This window comes from Vitis riparia, chromosome 18, assembly GCF_004353265.1.
Source record: "Vitis riparia cultivar Riparia Gloire de Montpellier isolate 1030 chromosome 18, EGFV_Vit.rip_1.0, whole genome shotgun sequence".
Lineage (NCBI taxonomy): Eukaryota > Viridiplantae > Streptophyta > Magnoliopsida > Vitales > Vitaceae > Vitis > Vitis riparia.
The window spans coordinates 13761475-13787773 of record NC_048448.1 but is presented as its reverse complement, the minus strand read 5'-3'; the positions used below and the strand labels follow the sequence as shown (position 1 = coordinate 13787773).

Here is a 26299-nt window from a genome sequence, read left to right as displayed (position 1 = left end):
CCTAGATGTTGAAAACCTTGACTTTGGTATCGATGAATATAATGATTTTAATCCTTTTGAAGTGAAGAGAACCCTATCCTTGCTAGTGTCCTTCCCTCTAACCTTCCCCAACTTGATCCTATAAGCAAAATACCTAGGGTTAATAAATGCACATCTATAGTATGAATTTACTTCACTATAATAATTAGACAAAATACAAAATGAGAGGTAGAAAATCTAATTGAATGTAAATATTGTAAAAATAAAAAATAAAAAATAAACAAAAAATAAAAAACATATAATTACAAAGCTAGTGGTAGCATAGGTCACCTTAGAAGACATGCCGAACAATATACCAAAAAAACATGGTGCATCAGACCCTAGGCAATCCCAAATAAGTCAAACTGAAATATGATCTAGTATATCTTCAATGTCCCCCATTACATACAATCAATAATTCATGAGAACAAGGTTAGTTGGAATGGTAGCTAGTATAAGGCTTTCAATAGCATTTGGAGAAGATCCTATATCCTAAATTTTTCCTTCCATTCTTTTTCTTCCTCATTCTTCTTCAACTTTTTTTTCCAGCCCTTTTCTCTACCCAAAAACTCTTACACGGGCCCCTATTTTTTTGCTCCATTTTTTCTCCTCACTCCCACACGGTCGAAGCCTCCGATTTCTTCTTCCTCATTTTTCTTTTTTTCTCTCTCCATTTCCATTCCCAAAAGACCGATCAACCCCCCATTCCTTTTTTTTTCTTTTTCTTTTTTTGTTTCTCTCCCTGAACTCTCACATGGCTGGCCCATTTTTCACTCTCCATTTCTCAACTATTCCCCTCATTTTCTCCATTTTTCTCTACACAATCGGCCAAGACAACCTCCATATTTATTTATTTATATTTTTTTCCTCTTTTTTTTCTAGTTTTTTTCCTCCATTTTTCTTCTTCTTCCCACAACACTCCTCCCACTTTTTTTTGTTTCCCATTTGTTTTCTCCTAGTCAGCCCTCATTTCTTTCTTTCCCTCATTTTTCCTCTCTTTCTCTCCATCCAAACACTCTTCTTTTGATTTCTACTTATTTTCTTTTCTTTCATTTCTTTTATTATTATTATTATTATTATTTACTCTCCTCTCACCATACCCAATTTCTCACCACCGTCGGCAAGACCACTGGTCAGTCGTCGTCGGCGAGCCACTACCGACCGACAACACCCTCCCATTTTCTCTCATTCCCCCACTTTCCAGTCGCACTCATTTATTATTATTATTATTATTATTATTATTATTATTATTATTATTATTATTATTACTTTTTTCTTTATTTTTCTTGATTTGATTTTAATAGTAATTGTTGTTGATATTAGGCTTGTGCATTTATGTTTGTTTGTAGGCCTTATGTTTGGGCTTTGTTAATTAGTATGGAATTTAAATTAATTTTTTGTTGGTAATATGAAATTTGGGATAATTTATTGTTGGTGAATTAATTTAGAATTGGCTAATTTGGGTTAGATTAATTGATAATTTATATGGTTGTGATCATTTTAATGATTTAATTTGGATATGATATAATATTTTGGATGTTGGTTTACATATTAAATTGAGTTGATTTTGGTAGTGGATTTAGGTTTACATATTAAATTTAGGCTTGTATTATGGGTTATTAAATATAGGCATAATAGGATTTATTTTAATTGTGACATGTTTTGGGTTTGATTAGTTAAACATATATTTTGACTATTAATTTGGAAACTTTAGATTAGGGTTTATGACATGTGAGATGTTTTTGTTGGACTATATTTGTTAACTTGAGCCCATTTTTAATTGCTGAAATTTATTTGACTAATTTGAAATTTGAATTTGGATTTGAATATTTGTTTGGTATTTTGTACATCTCTGGATATTTATATTCGTGTTATTTTTGTTTTTGCAAGGACCTATTCTGCAATGTTGTTGGTTGAGTACGAATTTATGACACGTGGAGTATGAAATTTCATGGAAGAAAGTGAGATTGAAAAAACTGTAAAAAGACATTGAGCTTGTTGTAAGTTTATTTGGGTACATATTTTATTTCTCACATTTGTTTGATTTTATTTTTATTAGTTCTTGTAAATATTCGTTTGTATATATTTATTTAGTGTGTACAAAATTGAACATCGAACAAACTAGAAATTTTGTTTAAATAAGAAAAAGAATTCAGTAAATATGTTTTAACAAAATAATAATTTTAAAATATTATTTTTAATAAAAGTAAGTTTTTTTTTATTAATAAAAATTCAGAAAAATGCATTTAGAAAAATCCAAAAGAATTGTTTTTAATAGAAATTGAAAATTTGTTTTTAATAAAATTGTCCAAAAATTTCTTTGTTTAATAAAAATTGTTTTGTAAATAAAGGTGTTCCAAAAATTATTTTTTAATAAAATTGTCCAAAAAATGTTTTTTTAAATGAATTCTTTTTCCTTTATTAAAATGGATTAAAAGCATTTTTTTTAGAAATAGATGATTTAAATCTTTTTTTTTCTTTTTAATTAAAATTCCTTTTGCAAATAAAGTCATCTCTTTTTAAATAATTTGTATAAATCACTTTTCTTAAATGAAAACAAATTGAAATACTTTTGTAAATAAAATTGTAAAAATTCATTCATTTTTTGTAAAAGCAAGTAAAATAATTTTTGTTGTCAAATTGAAATTTTGTAATAAATTATTTTAATGCAATAAGTGTAAATAACTTTTTTGAAAATTGAATACAAATGAAGTTGAGAAAATAAATTGACTTTTTTTTGTAAATAAATAAATTGAAAATTGTTTTTAACAAAATTCTTTGAAATTTCTTGAAAACTGATTCTTTTGAAATATTTTTTTAGTTCAATAAATCATTTTGCATAATTCTTTTATCATTTATTTCGTGTATTCTTGTAATTAGATTTCATAATTATTTTTATGTATATTGATTTTCACCATGACCTATACATACGCATTTGCATGATTATTTTTCTTGGTATCCATAATTAATTAATTAATTGTCACAATTCCCTTAATTTGTTTAGTAGAGACCGTATATATACGGGCTTAGAGGGGTGTTACGGCTCATCACTGTACCTTCCTAATAAGTAACCTGACCCTCGGGACCCAGACTCGATTTTTCACAAACCTGTTTTTCCTTTAGGAGTCACACTTAGGGTTTTTCTTTCTTATTTTGTTTTTCTCTTTAAAAATAAAACAAAAATAAGTGGCGACTCCAAGTTTTTTTTTTTCTAAAAATCAATTTTTCACAAAATAAATATGAAAAGCGAGTCTTGTCGTTGAGTGGGGACGCATGTGAAAAATGCGGTCCACAATAATTCTATAACAAGTATTTTTAAAGAGTACAACATACAAAACAAAATTTTTAGTATTACACTTGATAATGCTTCAAACAATACAAGTGTCATAGATTTATTTGTAAGAACAACTAGAGGAGGTCCACTAAGTGAGATATTTCATATGAGATGTTTTTTTTCATATAATTAATTTAATATTACAAAACGGTTTTAAATTAATATCACCCTCATTAGAGGCTATCTAGTTTGCTTTACATTTTATTGTTTCATCTAACAAATTACAAGAATTTAATACTTTATGTTAATCAGTAGGTTTGAAGAAAAGAGAATTTCATCATAATATCAGTCATTGTTAGAATTCTACCTACCTAATATTAAAATCTTCTGTAGAGTATAATAACATAATATTAGATTATGTTAATAGTAACCTAGGTGAAATTAAAATAACTTCAAATGATTGAGAGAAAGGTTTTTCTTTTTTAAAATTTTTGAAGGTTTTTTATAATACCACTGACATGTGTTTTGTTGTATATACCCCCACATCTTGTATAACACTTGGATGTATTTGCAACATGAGTGTTGTGTTTCAACAATATAAGGAATATCCCATTTTTAGTGAAATATGTGTAAAAATGGAAAAATTAAATTGAAATATAAGAAAACTATTTCACTACTTTTTTGTTTAGTTGCTTATATAAATCCAAGGTTTAAGGTTGAAGGCGTAGAAAACATTTTAAATTTTATAGCTACTTGTATGAACCAACCATTCAAATTAGAAGGTAAAATATATGAACAATTAAACAACTTATATAAATATTATGAGAATAAATATGGTAGTGCCTCTTCAAATGCTATAACTCCATCTATATTTGGAAATGATCAATTCTTTATGCAATTAGTTAAGGGAAAGCAACAAGTTGGTCCTTCAAGTATGTGTGATCTTTCAAAATATTTGGATAGTAATTACTATTTATACATATCCCCTAATGAAAAAAGAAAAAAAAATGATATTATGAACCGGTGGAAATCTCATAAATCCATATTTCCTATGCTATCTAAAATGACACGTAATCTACTAACCCCACTAGTGTCTATTGTAGCATCGAAAATTGCTTTTTCTATGGCAGCAAATATAATTGGAGACCATAAGATAAGTCTTGCACTAGATATGCTTGAAGCCTTGACATTTTTGAAGGATTGGAAAGTTGGATGCATGGGGCTTTGAACTTTAGAAGATGACTATAAAGAAGACCTTGAGAAATTGGATCTCAATACAAAAAAAGATGTTCAACAGATTGATGACGATTGAAGATGAAGGATGAAGATGAAAAAGAAAAAAGAAAAAAAAGAATGAAGATTGAAAAAGAAGACAAAAGTGAATATGAAAATTAAAAAAGTATATGTTGTCCGTTTCTTAAATCTACTAAATGTAACTAATTTTTAAAAGTTAAGTAATGCATATGATTGATAGTTCAGTGGGTGTCAACCTAGTTAGGATGTACTCAAACTATAGTGATTCAATTCTCACTTTTTTTTCTCCTTATTTTTTCATGTAATCTGTTGAAATATTGAATAAAAGAAAATTTGTTATTTCCTATTGTATTCCAATATTTTAAATTTATTGTTATTTTGATTTTAAAAAAAAGTTCAAATATGATTTTTTTTTTTTTTTTTTACTATTTTTAATAACAAAAATTAACATTTCTATAGATTTTACAATTACAAACTTAAATATAAATATAAAAAATAAAAAGTATAATTATTAGAGATGTTTAAAGAAAAAAAAAAAAAAGAAATTTCATTTAATAATGAAAAAATTAAGACAAAATGACTCAAAAAATTAAATTAAAAATTTTAACAAAGTGAGTAGGCCATAAGTCGTGGGTCATCAGCATGATCTATCGACACAACCCCTTGGCAAGGAACAAGATGGCACGATTGGCATGGCTCAGCTCGACACGACACAATACAAAACGATTGGCCTACGGACTTATGGGTCGTGTCGGGCCACCTATTTGGTTTGCAAGGGTTGGGCCAACCTGACACGATTTTTAAGTGGGTCATTCCAACCAAACATGTTGGCCCATAATGGCCCGCTAAACATTGGGTCGTGCCAACCCAGCACAGCCCATTGGATACATTTAAAGCCTACTCTTCTTTCTTTATTTATCACAACAATAATATTGTCACTATTCTCCTTATATATGAGGATGAAATTCTTGTTGTTAGTAACAATGACCACTTTATTTCATATTTAATCACCCATTTTGGTCATAAGTTTGTAATAAAGGACCTCGATTCATTGCATTATTTCTTGGGTGTGGAGCTTCGACCTTTCTTTAGTGGCATTGTCCTCTCCCAAACAAGATACATTCAAGATCTTACTTGAACAAAGATTTTTGACAGTTCTTCCATAGCCACACCAATGGTCCTTAAAGAGAAGGACAACTTTTACATGACCTGACATTGTTCATGTTGCAAATCGGATATCTCAACATTTCAACAATCTCACGTTGGTTCATTTAAAGGCAGTGAAGCGAATCCTACAGTATCTAAAGGGCACTCAACACATTAGGTTACACTATCTTTTGCAAAGTCCTTTATATGCCTTCAGCGATACTGATTGGGTAGGATGTTCAGTGGTTTTTGCGTCTTCTTAGTTATTCTAAGATAATATGATCACACTCCATATGTCAATCAATCCAATGTTTCATGCCCGATCTATACATAACGAGTTTGTCTACTAGAAAGTTGCTATGGGTTCTCTTGTCACATGGTACATTTCTTCATCCTCTCAGCCCGCGGATATCTTCACAAAACCTTTGCCTAAAACGAAGCTATCTTTCTTCTAAGACAAGCTAGGAGTTCATTTCCATTCCCTCTCTAGCTTAAGGAGGCGGGTTAAGGGAGATTATTCTACCAAGGAAATAATCTCCCTCCTCATTGTGATAGTATCAAGGAAGGTTGACCAAGGTCAATCACAGTTAATTTACATTAAAAAAAAAAAAAGATTAAAGTTCTCTTTTGAACTCACAACTCTACAATGAAATCATAAGAGTATAAATCTTAGCCAATCCCTCTCTATCTTAAATTTCTTAATAGGCATGGCAAAGATACCCGTAATTTCCAATTCTCCCTATTAAGATTTCTTATGATATCAATGGAAATATTACTAACATGTATTGAACCTCAGAGAAAAAAGAAAGATACCCAGAATTTCCGAAAGCGAGTGGGAGTTGTTTTTGAATCATCCTTAACAACACAAGTGTCTAAAAGGCTACACCATATAACGTACACAGCCAAATTTCTCTTGCGTTATACGCATTCGCACAGGCTCACTCCTCCCTTATTTTCTCATCATCTAACATAGACTCCACTCATGGAGTGTGTTCTAGGCTCCCATGCGGATGATGCACCGGAGGCCTTCCCCCTTCAGCATGTAGTCAAATGCTTTGTTGATATCAGAGAAGGAGACTTCATGGGTGATGAATTTCTCCAGTTGCAGGTCCAGCTCCTGCAACATTAAGCCACCTGTGAGATCATCTACACCTAAATAAATGGTCTGCAGAGCGCCCTCTAGAAGGCCATGGCTCCTATCCTTAATTTTGCAAGATTTTCCAGTTCCTCAAACAACAACCAGTAACTCTTGTGGAGAGATTTAAGGTTTTACCTTATTCACGTATTTCTCCACGAGACGGGGAAGATCGGTGCGGGGTTTGAAGTTGCCAAAAAATGTGCCCTTGAGAGTCCTCTCATTCAGTAGATTCATGGGGTGAGTTTTGAATGAATCGTCTCTGTTTGGCACACCAACAAGAACAGCAACGCCCCAACCCTGAGAAGGAAGCATCTTAAATTTCAGCTTCTGATTACTAAACTTAAAAGTACATGAATAAGGATGATGAGTAGAATTACATCATGAACACATTCAAATGCAGAGATCATGGCGGCAATGCTTCCAGTACACTCTATGCTCCGGTCAACTCCTCCATCGGTCATCTCAGCAATCACCTGATGAGCAAAATCCATACACAGTTTGTATCCAAATATCCAGTTGTAAACCATTGCCTATTGAAAAAAATCAATGCTGCTGCAACTACTATTGAATATTTAAAGGAACAGAGCAGACTCTGTTCAGCAATCTCAATTCCTTCCCAGATGGACCTCATATACTGGAAATTTTCCAGGAGAAGTTTAGTTAACATTCTCCAATATTCATGCTTCACCATGCTTTTTGCTGTATTAAATTTTTAGGATACTTCTCTCACCAAGGAATGAAGAGCCTCTGGGAAGCAAGGTATATAATCCATTGCACATGAAAGTAGAATTTGAAGTGAAATGTCTAGAAACCAACCTCTTGAACAGGTTTGTCATGATCTTTGGGGTTCACGAACTCGGTCACACCAAACTTCTTGGCTGTTGAGCGACAAGAATTTGAGTCACCATCAATCATTTAAAAAGGCTAAGAGTATGGGAGTAAATAAGTATGTGTGTATTATTCACCCACATGTTTGTACTTGATTCATTTACCTTGTTCAAATCTACTGGCGTTCAAATCGACACCGATGATCCTTGATGCCCCAGAAATCCTAGCCCCTTCAGCAGCCTAACAATTACAACAAAAGGGGAAGGAAAATGAAGCCACATCACAAAATCAATTTCTTTTTTGGCTCAAACAGGACAGAGGAATAACTCACTGCAAGGCCTACAGCCCCCAATCCAAAAACTGCAACAGATGAGCCCTTTTTGGGTTTTGCAACATTGATAGCAGCACCCAGACCTTCAAAAGCAAAACCAAATCCAATAAACAAAAACCCAAATGAATAACACTGTCATCATCATCATCGTCCTCATCATTATTATTGCCAAAAAGATGGAATTTTCTTTTCCAAACCTGTAGATATTCCACAACTAAGAACACAAACTTTGTCAAGTGGGGCAGCAGGATTGATTTTGGCCACACTGCCAACATGGGCAACGGTGTATTCGCTGAAAGTGGAGGTCCCAAGGAAATGGTAGATGGGCTTTCCCTTAGCGATGAACCTCGATTTGCCATCACTCAGCATAACAGTCCTGTCAGTATTTATCCTAAGGAGGTCACACATGTTGCTCTCTTCTGATTTACAGTGCCGGCACTCCTTGCACTCTCCGGTGAACACCGGGAGGACAGTGTCTCCTGGTTTGAGATCCGTTACGCCCTCACCCACGCTCTCAACCACTCTAATAACCAGAAAGATCAAATACAACTATAAGTACTTGATTTCTAATGAAGCTAATGCCACTGTTAAGATTTGGATGCATACCCTGCAGCTTCATGGCCAAATATCCGAGGAAATGCTGGTTTTTGTCCCTGCGATGTAGAGAAATCGTTTCAGATTTAGAGACCTATTTGCAATTTATGGGATAACATAAGATGAAACCGAATCTCACTTATAGTTAATGAAGAAGATGCCTACAAAGGAGGACAATTATGTTACCTTGGCCTCCCAGAAGTAAACATCAGTGTGGCAGAGAGAGGTGAAAAGGATCTTTATACGAACTTCATTTGCCTGTGGTGGAGCCACCTCCACTTCTTCAATCACCAGCGGCTTCCCTGCCTCCCATGAAACCGCAGCTACAATCCCATACACACCCAGTTAACCACTACACCAAACTGATAAAGGAGATCAAGATTGCTTAGGTAGACCCAAAACAAAATCCCCAATTTGGGAAGAAAACTATGAATATATACCCCCAAAACAAGGATACATAAGCATCACGAAAAGCAAAAAGGTTGGGATCCAACCACATGCCATATGCAGACAAACCCCAATTACCCAAAAATTAAAATATCAGACTAAATCAGATGATAAACCCAGACGAAGAAACAATAGTAAAAGGCAGAAAGAGACAGATCAAGTTGATATCTACCCTTGCATTTAATGACCTGACCAGCTGTATTAGACATGGCTGCTTTAACAACTCTGAGAGAACGTTTCGTGGAGTAATGAAGATGCTGTGGGTGATACTTATGGTGGAAGAAAGGGGGAAGAGGCCACCGCGCTCCAGTCGAATGGACAAGAATACCATTTTGTTTCATCATTTTTACCGGTCTCCACTACCCTATCTCTCTCCGAATAATTCCCTCTAACGAGAAGACACGATCATAAAGCTACGTGCCACCTTCTCAACCCGTCCAAACAGAAATGCGAGATCCGAGAAAATGCAGGAATTTGGCGTGGAATAAGTAAATAATAGTAACTTCTCCAAACCTCGAAAACCAGTGAGTGGGGGGGGCGGCGGGACTGACTGATTTACAACAAGGGGTAAGTGAGGAGGAGAATGAAAACAGGGCACGTGGTATGATTTGTGAAACGTGGTGGCCCCGTTGATAGACGTGGATAAGTTTGAGTGTGGGGCTCATGCACGGTGGCACGTGTCTCATCACCGGAGATCAGCACCCTCCTTACATCACCCAACCAATGGCAATTTCCAACCAAAACTGTTGGCGATCCACAGTGTGATCCCATGGTTTGGAACCCCTCATCGTTATCTCATTGCTCATATTTCCTTCAAACGATTTAGACAGATATAGGCCAGACTACCTATTCAAAACGTATCATCAAGTACTTATATTTTTAAGTCTCATTGTATTCGTTTATAACCTCCAACCTTTCTATCATTATTTCTTCAATAATTTAAATTCCATTGTATATATTTTCCAATTGACTGACATTACCATGTTCTCTTTAGCATTTTCCTTTAGATTTTATTATATAATTGAATTCCCAAGTTTAATCTACCAATTCAATACTCCAACATTTTCTCATAAATAAGTGAAAATGAAGAAAGTTTCTAGGATGTGATTCTCCTTGTTTGCGCCATCTAATTTAACTCTACTTCAATTGTTTTAGTGCTTTTATTATAATATTTATGATGCATATTTGAAGTATTTTAGAAAAAAAAAAGTTAAATTATAATCATATATATACAATAACACCACATATTTTAGACAAAAATCAAATTATAATTATATTATAAATCCTAAAATTTATTGAAATTTATTTTATATTAATTTTAAGTCTAATTTTATCTTTAAATTTTAATTTCATTACATTTTGATTTTTCTTCAAATCTTAACTTTGTCATTTTATTTTTATTTGAATTTTTTTTTTCATTTTTCTTTCTCCCGCTCCCTTACCCCTCGAAGAAACCCACTCACCCTATCTCCCTCTTCAACTTTTTTTTTTTTTTTTTGTCCTCTTTTTTCTTTATTTTCTTTTCTTCTTTTGGATTTCCTCCTTTTTTTTCTCCCCCCTCCATCTCCCATGGCCGACTGCCCTCATGATCTCCATGTCCACAACCCCTCCACAGCACCACTACCATCCCATTCCCCACCATAGGATTTCAAAGATGGGTAATTTCTTTTCCCTCCATCTCTATAGTAATTGTTTTTGGATTTGGGCTCGAATTCTGTCTACTTGGGGCTTGTGTTTGATGTGTTCATTTCACTTGGGCCTTGATGATTTGGGTTTATTGGTTTGGGTTTTGTTTGGATTCATTGATTGTTGGATTTTGGGTTTATAGATATTGAATTTAGGTCTAAATTTAGTTTGGTTGATTGTGCTTATATGTTGGTTATTAATTTAGAATTTTGGATTAGGACTTATAACATGTTAGATTTTTCTATTGGGCTTTATTATTAATTTGGATTCATTTTTATTGATGAGATTTATTCGATTAAGTTGAGGATTGTGTTGGGGTTTGTTGAAAGTTTTGTACATTTCTAAATATTTACTTTGGGTTCATTTTTGTTTTGTATGAGCATATTCGACCACTCCTATTGGTATTTTGTAAGTTGAGCACGAACCTATGATGCATAAAGTCATGAAATGAAACTAAAAAAATATTGTAAATAGAGCATGAGACCTTAAGCAAAAGCAATGCATTGAGTTTGTTATAAGTTTGTTTTTAGTTTCATTTCTATTAGCTCCTGTACATATCCTTCTTTATACATTTATTGGTTGTATATAAAGTGGATGTTTCATAATCCAAAGATTTTGTTTTAATAAAAGAAATAATTTATTAATTGTGTTTTAATAAAATAATAACTCAAAAAATATACTTCTTAATAAAATAAATTTTCTTAATAAAAAAATTCAGAAAAATATTTTTAGAGGAAGCCAAAAAAATTTATAATAAAAATTCAAAAAATTGCTTTTAGTAACAATCATCCAAAAATGTAGTTGTTTAATAAAAATTGTTGAGAAAATTGAATTTTAAATAAAATTGTTCAAAAAGATAACATTTAATAAAAATTGTCCAAAAAAAATGATTTTTGAATAAAAACTATCCAAACTATTAATTTTTTATAAAGTTGTTCAAAAAAATGATTTTTTAAATAAAACTTTCTTTCCGCAATATGAATGCCATTAAAAGTAATTTTTATAAATAGAAATTTTAATTTTTTTAAAAAATAAGAATAGGATGAGAAAATAATAAAAATAAATTCCTTTGTAAATAAAATCAAATTGTAATATTCTTCTATAAATAAATTTGTAAAAATATTTTTAAAAATAATTCATAAAAATCTTCTTTCTAAATAAAATCCAAAACCTTTTAAATAAGAATTGAATTAAAAGACTTTTTTTAAAAAAAAATAAATTGGTAATAAATAATCTCTTTCTAGACGAAATCTAAAAAAATTCTTGTGTAAATATCTTGCTTTAAGTTTGTAAAAAATATTTCTTTAAAAATAAATAAAAATTAAATCAAAATACTTTAATAAATAAAATTATAAAAATTTATTTTCCAACAAAGGTGAATAAAAATCATTTTCCTATAAAAAAAATCAAATTATTTTTTTAATAAATTCTTTTGGCGACAATAAATGTAAATAAGAATAAAAATTGAACACAAATAAGATTGAATCAAATAGCTTATGAAAAATAAATTGGAACTTTTTGGCAAATAAATAACTTTAAATAATTAATTCAAAATTCTTTTTAACGTCCATAAACCCTTTTAAAATTTCTTGAAAATATGTTTGATATTTGAAATCATTAAACCTTTCTTCCTATTTACTTAATAAAAACCATTTGCACATTTATCTTATTATTATTTTATATATTTTTGCAACCTGAGCTTCACCTTAACTTTGTGTATGTTTATTTATATCATCATGTTTCTAGGTTCCATACTAATTAATTAATTGTCATAATTCCCTTTCACTTGCTTAGTAGAGACCTTTTTAGAGTTTAGAGAATGCTACCCTATGGTACTTTTCCAATAAGCAATATGACCCTCGGATTCGAATTCGATTTTCACAGATATATTTTTTCCTTAAAATAAAAAAAAAAAAGTCACATTAGGGTTTTATTTTTTATTTTATTTCCCCTTTAAAAAATAAATAAGTGATATTTCGATTTTTTTTTTTTTTTTTTGGGATAATTGTGTTTTGGGCCTAATTGGATCCAAAAATTAACATCTGGTTCATATAACTTACATAATTAAGAGAAATGATATAAGATGTTAAGAGATCAATATACCCTTCAAATTTCTACATATCACCTTTTAAGGATATAAAATAGTGATAGACTAAAATACCTAATGACCTTTCACCTAAGCTTTTTTAAAATTTGGATTTTAACAATTTTCACACCACTATTAACGCAACCATAATAATTCTATTTTAACAATTTGGATTTTTCATTGTTTTTAAAAATTTTTTATAAATAATTGAAAATCAGCATTATTTTCTATTTTAAATTATAAATAAAGAAAAATTATGTTCAAAAACTATTTTAAAAAATACTTTCTAAAAAAAATGGTAATTTTTGTAAAATTATAAAATGAAATGAGAAGAAAACAAGATAAATCAGAATGTAAGAAGATAATAAAATGCACAAGAAAACTCTTTCTTCAATTTCATTAGGGGTCTCTCCCTTTTATAGGGAGTTACAAGAGATATTTATGGATGATTATCCACAAGTTACCATAGTGGTACAAAATCTCATATTTTATAACACTCCCCCTTGGATGATCATAAGAATATGTCTCATTGAAACCTTACTAGGAAAAACCCTAGTGAAGGAAAAATAGTACAATATTCTTTTGGATTACTACAACTGCCTCGTTAAAAACCTTGCTAGTAAAACCCAATGGGACAAAACCTGGACGAAGGAAAAAAAAAAAAAAAGTGCAGTATATCCATATTATCAATCTCCTCCTCATGTAAACATGATTATGATTTCTTCAACATTTCAAATGGTAGATCTCTCGATCTTTGTATTCCAAAGTCATACCTTAACTTTTTCAATGTGGTCAAAGGTAACGCCTTTGTGAATAGATCTGCTAGATTATTGCATGATCAAATCTGCTGAACATCGATCTCAACTTTCTTTCGGAGCTCATGAGTATAGAAGAATTTAGGAAGATATGCTTAGTTTTGTCACCTTTTATGAATCCTCCTTTAATTTGCGCAATACAAGCAACATTATCTTCATGTAACTTGGTTGTGTTGCCTCTGATGGAAGGTAATCCACATGTTTCTTATATATGTTGGATCATTAACCTTAGTCATACACATTCACAACTTGCTTCATGAATTGCAAGAATTTCTTTATATGGATTTGAAAGATATTTTGCATCTGCATATCCAAGTAATTGTTGCTTTGATTCCATTGAGTAAAATAGACCCATACTAGTAATTCCGCAAAGATAAAGCAATATATGTTTGATACCATTCCAATGTCTTCGAGTTGGAGCGGAACTAAATATTGCTAATAAATTGATAGAAAGAGCAATGTTTGGACGTATACAATTGGCAAGATATATAAGTGCACCAATAGCACTAAGATATGGTACTTCATGTCCAAGTAATTCTTCATCATTTTTCACAATGACAAAATGGGTCATTTTTCACATTAAGTGATTGAACAACCATTGAAGAACTTAAAGATGCGCTTTATCCATATAAAAACACTTCAAAACTTTCTTAATATATGTTGATTGATGTACTAAAACTTCATTTGGAAAATGCTCGATTTGCAGGCCGAGACAAAATTTTGTTTTTCCAAGATCTTTCATCTCAAATTCCTTCTTAAAGTAATTTGTTGTTCTTATGAGCTCTTCAAGAGTTCCAACAAGATTTAAGTCATCAACATACACTATAATAATTGCAAATTCGGTTTGTGATTTCTTAATGAAGATGCATGGGCATATAGGGTTATTCATATACCCTTCTTTTAGCAAGTATTCGCTAAGGCGATTGTACCACATGTGTCCAGATTGCTTGTATCCATACAAGGATCATTATAACTTGATTAAGTATATGCTACAAGGCTTTGTACTATTTGCTTCAGGCAATTTAAATCCTACATGGATTTTCATGTATATATCATTATCCATGGATCCATATATAAATATGTTGTAATAACATTCATGAGACACATATCTAGTCCTTCTAGGACTGCCAAACTAATTAAGAAATTATATGTGATTGCGCCCATGACGGGAGAGACTGTTTTCTCATAGTCAATACCAGGTTTCTACGAGAAACCTTGTGCTACTAATCACACTTTATATCTTATGATCTCATTATTCTCATTGTGTTTTCGTACAAATACCCATTTGTACTCAACAGGCTTTACATCTTTAGGTGTTTAGACTACAGGTCCAAAAATTGCTCATTTTGTTAATGAGTTTAACTTTGTCTATATAACTTCTTTCCATTTTGGCCAATCATTTATATGTCGGCATTCTTCCACATTTCATGCTTCAGGATCTTCATCATTCCTTATGGAAGCCACTTGGGAAGTGAAAATAATATTATTTTGATCCCATTTTTCTCCCATGTATACTATTGAGATCTCACAATTTTCAGGTACCTATGCCTCTTCAGGGGCTTTTTGTTTAATATGTGCCTCTCCAGGGGCTTCTTGCTCAATATGTGCATCTTCAGAGGCTTCTTGTTCAATATGTGCCTCTTTAGGGCCTTCTGCATTATTTGTGCCTCTTCTAGGGCTATAGATTTATCAACTTTAAACTAATTAGTTATTTTTTATGACTTCTTTTAGAGTACCAAGTTTTTCTTAGGTACTCTTTTTGAGGAGAGTTACATCCTTTGAGCCGACAGGTCTACCACGCTTTAGGCGTATCTTAGATTAATTTGTTAACTGTCCTATAAGGATATCAATCCTTACCGGAGTATTTGCAACCGGGATATATGACTTTGTCACTTTCTTTGTATTAATGAATGCATCTTGTAATTGATTTGCAAGATTTTGCAAATGAGTGATCCTTTGAACTTCTAGTTGACATTGATTTGTATGGGGATCAAGATGAGTCAAAGTCAATGCATTCCAAATAATTTCACACCATTCTTCTAGAACTGGCTCTTCTCCCCCTAACAGCGAGATAATTGTCTCACTAAAATGATAATTTGCACAACAAGTCATTCTACCTTTTAAGTGTATAGGTAGACTAGTCACTAAATAAAAACTTCTGGTTTTATAATGTACATTCATGTGATCTTTTACCCCGGGGGACCAAGTTGGTCTTAAAAGATTCTTTTGGATTTATCACCGTATAAAGTGTCATTCACATGGAATCAAATACTACGAGTGACACAGTATAAGCTCTTCTGGAGCCTTTAATTAGGTTTCTATCACCTGATATAGTATTAACATTGTTTGTCATCAATGTTGTGCAATGAATGAGACAAGAGTTTCATCAAAATATCAAGTCATAAAACATTGTCATAAAGACTTCATCTTTATGGAGTTGAAGAAATATTATCATAGAAAAAGAGTTAAAATCAATGGAAAAATATTAGTCATCGATGATGACTTAACTTAATAACTTGCGTAAAAGCAATGAGAGCATATATAACACAATAAAACAAATATGAAAAGATAATTTAAAGTTATATATTTCTTAAATAATCTCACACATTTGATTTTGTAAGTGTGGAGCAATTTATACATGAAATAACAAGGAAGTATTTCAATAACCAAACTAATTGTAGTGATAGATCAATAATTTTATTCAAAATATTATTATGATCTAAATCAATGTGCAAAAATTAATTTATAAATCAAAATTTCAAGAGAACATATCATGATTTAAAGCATCGTGTTGTCTCAAAACTTTAATTGAAATACTACAAATCCATCTAAACATATATGTAAAGATATAACATAATATATTGAGAACAATAGTTGAACCTATTGTAATTTCAAAATTATTTTCGATAATGAAATTATTGCATTAATAAAAATACTGTATGTGGCAACATACAATAATATATGTAAATTTTTCTACTAATGACAGTATAAATTCTAATAATAGAAATTTATAAAAACTATCAAACACTTACCTATTTGTATAACTTGATATACAAAAATATTAATCATTTGATAATATGTAAATATTATCTATATGCTTGTTATCATAGCTTCAGGCTATAATATATTTCATTATAACTTTTGGTTATATAAATTTCATAAAGTTGTACAAAATTGTTAGTTAACAATTTCGTTCTCTATAGCTTCTAGCTATAAGAAAGTACATATTAACAATTTTGGCATAACCTTTGATTAGCACAAAGAATATTAATTTTCTTACTTTCATAACTTCGGGTTATAAAAATAATATTTATATAACTTCTGGTTGTATAACAAAATTAAAAAAATTATGCATCTTTTAGGTACATAGTTGTTCATTTCAACTTCCTTTTCTTTTATTGATGTTTGGTAAAGGTCGATCAAATATTTGGGCGTACAATAGGTATGCGACCAATACCCCTTCATACCACATATATAACAATTATTCTCATGGTTCTTAGGAGGTTTATTTTGTAAACACTTCCCATTTTCTTGTTTTACCTCAATATTATTCCACTTCTGGTGGTGCAATGAGGCTTTCCTTTTCTGAGAATTTGGTGAATTATTACTATAAGAACCATGGTATAGGGGATTTCTTCCACGACCACGTCCTCGTCATCGTCCACGAGTTTGGGACAATATTGCATTCACTTTAGGGAATGATTAAGATCTAATTGGACGAGACTAGTGATTTCTCATCAAAAGCTCATTTTTTTTCTTAAACCTTCATGGAGATGATGACGAAGGAAAAATCAGTGTTTTTGTACGATCCTGCAAGGATGCTTGATTTCCTTCTTTGATCATAGCTCCAAGATTCATTGACAATTTTGTTTTGAATAACTTCTAATTATACAAGAGAATTAGAAATTGTATGCATAGCTTCTAGCTATGAAACTATTGTTAATAAAAATTATTTTTCATAATTTATGTTGTGAAAAATAAGTGAGTACAAAATAAAAATTAAAAGTCAATATTTTTCATAACTTTGAATTATGATCATTTTTTCGAAACAAGAAAATACGCAAATTTGTACATAGCTTCAAGCTATGAACTATTTATGTATAACTTCTAGTTACATAATATAATTAAAAGAAATTAAAAGTTAATATCTTTCAAAGTTTCAGGCCATGATTATTTTGTTAGAATAAGAAAATATTTAAATTTGTACATAGCTTCAGGCTATGAATTGTTTTTTATATAAATTTGTGCATAGTTTCAAGCTATAAACTATTCATTGGGTAGATTTGTGCATAACTTCAGGTTATAAACATTTATTTATTTCATAGTTTTTGGCTATAATATTGTTTGGTATAACTTCTAGTTATACCGTATAATTAAAAATAAATAATTAAGGACCATATACATAACTTCTAGTCATGTATTTGTAATTTATAATTTTCCCTATAATTTTTTATTTTAGGGATTGCACATATTTTTCATAACTTCTAGTTATGAATGTACTCTATAATTTATAATTTATGATTATAGGGATTGTACATATTTTTCATAACTATTGATTATGAATTTACCCAATAATTTATAATTTATGATTATAGGAATTGTACATATTTTTCATAACTATTGGTTATGAATTTACCCTATAATTTATAATTTATGATTATAGGGATTGTACATATTTTTCATAATTTCTGGTTATGAATGTACCCTATAATTTATAATTTATTATTATAGGGATTGTATATATTTTTCATAACTATTGGTTATAAATTTACCTTATAATTTATAATTTACCTCATAACTTCTGGTTATAGGGATTATACATATTTATGTATTCAAATAAAATATATGAAAGTAGAGATCAAAAGGTAATAAAATAGAGAATCATGATATAAGTTTATCACATACTTTTTTGTGAGAAATAAGAAAGAAAATTTTTCTATTTCTCTGAAGGGAAGAACATTTTTCTATTTCTCTAAAGAGAATAACGTCTTTCTTATTTCTTTGAATAGAGAAAAATCTTTATATCTCTTTTGTAGAAACTATTCATGCTGATAACGTGTTGTAAAATTATAAAGTGAAAAGAGAAGAAAACAAGAGAAATCAGAATGTAGGAAGAGAATAGAATGCACAAGAAAACTCTTTCTTCAATTTCATTAAGAGTCTCTCCCTTTTATAGGGAGTTACAAGATATATTTATGGATGATTATCTACAAGTTACCATAGTGGTACAGAATATCATATTTTATAACAGTAATATGATTTATATTTTTTATATTTTCTTTTTGAAAAAACATTTAATTAAAAAATGAAACCTATTTTTAAAAATAAAAATTGAAAACCTTGTTTAGTACTATTTTTTTATATGAAAATAATAAAAAGAATTAAATTTTATTCATTGATTATCCATTTTTTTTTGTTCCATTAGTTATTTTAATAATAAAATATAAAAAAATATAGTATGTTTACAATTAAACAAAGGAATTAGTCCATTATGTGTTTTTTTGTGACTATCTTTTACATGAAAAATAATTAAATAACTAAATTATATATATTTATTACTCTTTTTAATTTTATTTCCTTTATTTATTTTTTGTCTAATAGAAAATTTTTTAATATATCCATAATTAACAAAGTAATAGATTAATTGTGCACATTTTGATTAAAAAAAATTACTTTCTAATTTAAATAAATAAAATGAAATAAGTAGATAAATTTGAAGTTATTTCTATTTTTTAACATATCTTGCATTAATATTTTTTATGGTTGAATAAATTTTTTTATTATTTTTTTCTTTAATTCCAAAAATAAAATGAAATAAATAAATAAATTTGGTATTTTCTAACTGATCTTATATTCATATTTCTTATGGTTAAATAAATTTTTTATTCTTTTTTCTTTATTTTAAAAAATAAAAGGAAATAAATAACTAAACTTAATTTAAATAATAGTTTTTAAGTAATTTCTTTGTCTTATTTTTAATTACATTTTGCATCGAAAATAAAATAAAATAATGTTTTATTTGTTTTAATTATTTTAAATGTCAAACTATTGGGAACATAGTTTACACATTCATGTGGATATAATTTATGCATATATATGAAATTTATACCATTATACAAGGTTATTACACTAATTGTACAAGGGATGTACAAGATTGTACATTTTGAACAACTTTTTTTTTCCTTGTCATCTAAGGATTATATACTCTCAAATCACAAATTCTTTTATTTTATGTACTTTATTTAACTTGCATATAACAATTCAAATACTTACCTTAATAATTATGTTTAAGGAAAAATTTTGTTTTTACGTTTTATATCATTTTTTAAATCAAACCATTGGAAACATGGTTCACACATCATATGTGGCACATAATGTATACATATGGATAAAATTTGCACCATTGTACAAGGGTGTTATACTAACTATACAAGGTAAATGTCTAATTGAACAAGGCAAATATTCTAACTGTACAAGATAAATATTCTAACTATACAAGGGGTATATAAGGCTATCCTTTGTGAAAAATTTCAATCATTTTGGACAACTTTTTTTTTTTGTATTGTCATCTAAGAATTGCACACTCTCAAGGTACACATTCCTCTATCACACACTCATCTTATGTACTTTATTTGACTCGCATATGACAATTCGAATACTTATATCACTAATGATGTTTGAAAGAAAATTTTGTTTTTTCATCTTCCACTATTTTTTTGAACCAAACCAATGAAAACATGGTTAATCTACCTATGGTTACACATTGAGTAGGGGGTATATGGAATTTGAGTCGCTGTACAAGGTATGTACACTAAGTGTACATGATAAATATACAACTGTACAAGGGTGTACAAGACTATTATTTGTGAAGGATTTTAAGTGATTCAGAAAAACTTGTTTGTTTATCTATCCTAACCGAGGATAGATGACATTCCTTACACACATTGATTAAGTATACATTCATCTTATGCACTTTATCTAACTTGTATATGGTCATTTGAATAGGTACCTCACTTATGATGATTGTAAAACAAAATTATACAACAATTTTTATTTTATTTTTTAAAACAAAACCAATGCAAACATGTTTAATCGACTTATTATCAGATATTCATGAGATGATGTATGAAATTTGAGTTATTGTACAAGAGTATTACACTAACTGTACAAGACAAATTTACTAATTATACAAGGGTGTACAAGACTACTTTTTGTTAAAGATTTCAAGTGATTTTGAAAAACTTTCCCTTTTTTTTCCACTCAAGGATTTTTCTGCACTCAAATTCTCTCACTCAAGAATTGTTTCAAATTTTATTTTTAAATTTCATCATCAAAATTTTGTAATTGCATATTTTGTTTTTGTAGTTTTAGCAATGTTCTTTCTTTCCACTATTTTTTTTTTTTTTTTTTTTGTGAAATTTTATCCAAATGAATCTCTATATTTAAAATTATAATCATATTTATCAATTTTTTTACTAAAATTATCTTTAATTCTTTTAATATATTTATACTCATTCAGTTAAAAAATGAAAAACTAATTTTTTTTTTTTTGTAAACATGTTCTATTGTCTTTCAAATAAAAAATTAGATAAGTTTTAAAGTCAATAAAAAAAATTAAATACCACTTTCAATAATTTTGAGATAAAATTTTATATAATATATTTTATTTAAAATTTAATTTCTAAAGTTTCACTAACAAAATACTTTGCATTAGTCTATCTAGATAAGAAAAATTATTAATATAATATTATAACTTCATATCTTAGTTATTTTTTTCAATAAATTTATCTTTTAAAAAAATTTAAAATAAGAACATTAAAAATTAAAAAGCTAAAAGGATATATATATATATATATATATATATATATATATATATATAGTGAAGTGATAGTCAATTTTAAAATTTTTTAAAATATGGTTAATGTAGAAAATATAAAAAATAATTAAAAATAAGAGAAAAGTATAAATGAAAGGGTAATATAAATTCAAAATAAAAAATGAAAATTAAACTAAAAGATAAATACGAAAAGATAAAAAATATTTGGATGAAAAATCCCAAAATTTTTATCCTTGCTTATAATAAGTGAGAATGGCAATGGGCAGGTTTGGGACGGGTCACCCTTATCTCATTCCCATCCCAAACCCGGGGCGGGGCGGGGTGGGGCATTCCCATCCCCGTTATGGAGTTAAAATTAAAATCTCATCCCCGGCCCGACCCGGGTATGTGTTGTCGGGGCAGGCTAGGCTGGAGTTATTAATGAAACCAAATAGTTGTAAAATATATTTCTTTAACAAGAACAATTGTAGAGCATTTGAAGATACCTGTTAACACCAATGTCCTCCATGTTATGAATGCACCTACTACAAAGGCAATGAACAACCCAGTAACAATAAAGAGCTACAAAGCAAGTAAATTGCCAATAAAAGGCTTGATGATGATGAACAAAAAACCGAATGCCCATTATAAGCTATTCAAATCCAAATTATTTCTGGAAGCAAGTTCAAAGAATAATGCTTCTTCTTAAAGAATTTTAGAAGATTCTGAATATTGGAGTCATTGTAAATTTTAAAATATATATATATATATATATATATATATATATATATATATATATATATATATATATATATATATATATATATATATATATATATATATATATTTCTATTTCTTCTAAGGTTATGTGCCCAATCACTTAATTTCTGGACTAATTGCATGCAATAACAAATCACATTGAAATCATACAACTTGAAATCATTTATATGATCATTATAAATTATTCTTCAATAAAATTGCTTCTGAAAACATTAAGAAACATTGCTTCTTGAACATGATTTGATGTTGCTAGTGTTTCTCGATGATTTGTAGGTGTTATTTTAGCAATGAACACTGGTATCTGGTCATACAGAGAAAGAGAGAAATGTTTAAAGTTTACAAATTTACATATTTATCAGAACTTGTCATGAATATGTTGTATACAATGAATAGAAACTGCATACCAAAACCAGAAACAAAAGGGAAATGATGAGTAAAAAAAAAAAAATCATAGCCAATAGCACAAATTCCATTTAAGGAATGATGGTTACCATACAATTGAACAGTTTTCTAGGTAAAAAGTGGGACCTATCCATTAGATTATCTATGTGCACTAAAGAAGGAAATTTGCAATATAAAATACTACCTTAAGTGATAAACATGATTTGAAATTTTTCTAATTATAAGAACATATGAGGAAACACAACAAACCTTAATAGCATAAAATAGATGTGCTACACCTATTTGTGATCAATCTACTCCAACCATAGGCATGAACTGCCCTAGAACATCTAACCTGTAATAAGAATGCAAGACAAAAGGAGTCAGATGGATCCAAGCAAGAATATATGATCTACCGATGCTTGTATCAACCAAACTATAATAGAAGTGAAATTCAATCCAAAAACTTCTAACATACAACGTATCAATTTTTAACCTTAGAAAAAATTTTGAGTACCCTTACTTGGTAATTGTCCCATCAACATCTAAGATTACTATGCGAGTGTTCCATTTCCACAAATAAATCATGGCATCAACCTGTTAACAAGTATTTCAATAAAGCATGGCAACAAAGAAAAACATAGAGGAAAAGATGTGTGTGTGAGAGAGAAAGAGAGCTAGAAAAAGAAATTGAAAAATGAAGCAACAAGTGACTTGTTGTTCCCCTAGCATTGTAGTTGAGAATGAAGCAACAAGGCTAATGAAGAGCCAGCATATAAACATGTTTTTTTTTTTTTTTTTTAATAGGTAAGGATCTGAACTTGGATAAATTTTAACTAATATATAATATGAATGCTACAAGAATTACCCCAGTTCTCTTTTGATTTAAGCCTCCATTGGTAGCAATCATCAAGAATCGATTGGGAACTGTGATAGCTACAGCTTCTGTAACATGAAAAGCATGGTTAGATCAAGACTCAAATTATTAAATTGAAAACACAATGCAAGTGTAGAAAGATAAAATAATTGCTACACATTACAAAGCCAAAGGTTAGCAAGCAACAATTAAAGAAACCCTAGAAACAATATGAATGGAGTGGAAGCATTTGACGATAAGAGTTGCTTTGTCCCTATTAAGATTCGCAAGAAAGGGATTCAAAACCCTAAATAGCAACCCGAAAACTAATAGAAAAAAAAAAACCTTCAGTAATCTGAAACTAGAAATGGAAAAATTCTAAATCTCGTATCTCTTTCCCGAATTAGAAATGGACTACAACGCCAAATCAAGGCATCATTCAACCAAAAAATCAACAAAAAATCATACCGGTTTGTAGATATGTGAAAATATGATTCCTATGGCGAAAATGGTAGTAGCGTAAACTCATGAGACTACTAATAGTTGTGATTCTTGTGAATATGGGATAAACAAGGATGAATCGAGAAGAGATGGAGGAAATGAGATTATTGAATGGATTTCTGCATTGAGTGGGAGGAACAACCCTAGAGTCGACAGGAACGAGAACCCTAAAATGAGATAAAAAGACCTAAAATGAGAAGAGGAAGCAAATATTTATAGGTGGGGGGTAAAGTTGTAATTTCATATTCGGGACGGGGCAGCGCAGGTCAAATTATAACTAAACCTAATCCCGCCTCGAACCCAATTTGGGTTTTAGAAAAAAACCTAAACCTATCCCATCCCTAATTTCCATGTTCCTATACCCATTCCAATAGGGACAGGTCGGGGCGGATGACCCGAAAAACTCGCGAAATTTCCATTCCTAATAATAAGAGTAAAAAAATTCAATATCTTTAAAAATGAAAAAAAAACGTTGTTACTTTTTATTTGACATAAAATAGAAATATAAATTGGAAGAAAAAAAAAAGAAAAAAAGGTTAGAAATGAGTAATACTTAATAGGGAATAGAAAAAGGAAAAAAAAAACACAAAAAAATTGAAATTCACACTAGTGCCTAGGTAACGACCCCAACTATGTAGATATTGTCCGCTTTGGGCCCAAAGGACCTTCATGACTTTAAAACGCGTCTACTTGGTTAAGAGAAGTCTCTACATATATAGCGACATGAACATTCTCCCCTATCTAATGTGGGACATCACAAACACCCCCCCATACAGACACAACATCCTCGTTGTGTCCCATGGGATTGCGGGGCCAAACAAACCCCCACACCGGGGTCGGGGATCGACTCTAATACCATTTGTAACGACCCGCACCCAACCATGTAGATATTGTCCGTTTTGGGCTCAAAGGGGCCCTCACGATTTTAAAACACGTCTACTTGGTTAAGAGGAGTCTCTACATATATAACGCCAGGAACATTCTCCCCTATCCGATGTGGGACATCACAACCTATGTAAGGATTAAGGTTATTTTAGAAATTAATGGAGGACAATATCCTTCTTCTCAATTTTCAGACTTTATTTGGGTGTTGGGCTTACTTATATAAGATATATGGACCAGATCTTAATTTTTGGACTCAGTTGGGCCCAAAACACAATTCTCCCTTTTATTTTTATTCCAACTGATTATCATGGCCGATTTTGTTTCGTCCGCGATCGATATCCAATATTTCGGAGAAAAAAACCGATTTTTCAAACACGGGACATATGGTTCATAGATTTTTGATGATGTGGGATAAGTTTTGATTATAATAAAAACAATAAAAGGCGGTTAACAAAATAAGTGGAGGACCATTGGGGTACACAACCACTTTAATAAATAATATGATAAATATCAATATATCCTTTATTTAAATTTTTATCATATAAAACATTTAAACAAGTATAAATATTTATATTCACTATTCTTTTTATAATAATTATTGATGATAAGTATGAAAATTATATAAATTAATTATTATAATAATTTTAAAATTTTAAAAATAATAAAATACATAGATATGTAATTAATTAAATGTTATAATTTTCTTTTCTTTTTAAATATATCTTTATATTTAAATATTATACATATTTTATTTAATAAAATTTAATATATGAATATAATTTTATTTATCATTATCATTTAATTTAACATTTCAGATATAAAAAATAAAATATTATTAAAAAATTTAATATATATATATATATATATTAATTTCTTATAATTATTTTTAATTTTAATAAAATATAAATTATATATTTATAATATAATCATTTCGACCTCAATCAACCACTGAATTGTAAATTGATAATTTTTTTGGATCAATGTGTGCATTAATGCTATTATTTGAAGTGCAACAAGACACCTTACTATAATGAAGCCACCACTGAAAAATATCTAAATTTTTGGAAAAAGATGGAAGGTTGGTTTAGGGTTTGAGTGGGAAGATTTTCTAAAATTGCCCTTAAAAACCAAATTTTAAGAATAATTTTTAAAAATAGTTGTGTAATGTTTTTTTTTTTTTTTTTTTGATAAAAAACTTATGAACTTGAAATGTTATTAATATGTTTTTCATATTAATTTTATTTTATCACTTTTCATATTTATATAATTAATTTTTAAAATAGCCTCTAAAATTTAAATAAAAAGAATTAAAATATATTATAGAAAACAATATATTTTCATAATAAATTCAAAAAAAAAATATTTTAAAAAAAAGCAAAGTTTATATATTTTTTCCTGAAATAAAAAATCATTTGGTAAAAGTTGAAAAAAAAATTAAAAAATAAGAAGGATAAAAAGTAATG

The 26299-nt window shown here is 29.5% G+C and overlaps 1 protein-coding gene across 1 annotated transcript; it reads right to left on the bottom strand.

The window, feature by feature from the left end:
* Window positions 1-6452: 6452 nt before the first annotated feature.
* Window positions 6453-9573, bottom strand: LOC117907242 (alcohol dehydrogenase-like). Its single transcript, XM_034820712.1, has 10 exons — window positions 9203-9573; window positions 8770-8906; window positions 8596-8642; window positions 8187-8512; window positions 7990-8072; window positions 7823-7898; window positions 7647-7708; window positions 7208-7303; window positions 6966-7127; window positions 6453-6809 (listed from the first exon to the last, which is right to left on the bottom strand). Exons 1-10 carry the CDS (start codon window positions 9372-9374, stop codon window positions 6687-6689), a joined length of 1284 nt encoding a protein of 427 aa, XP_034676603.1. The 5' UTR covers window positions 9375-9573; the 3' UTR covers window positions 6453-6686.
* Between the last annotated feature and the right edge of the window lie 16726 nt (window positions 9574-26299).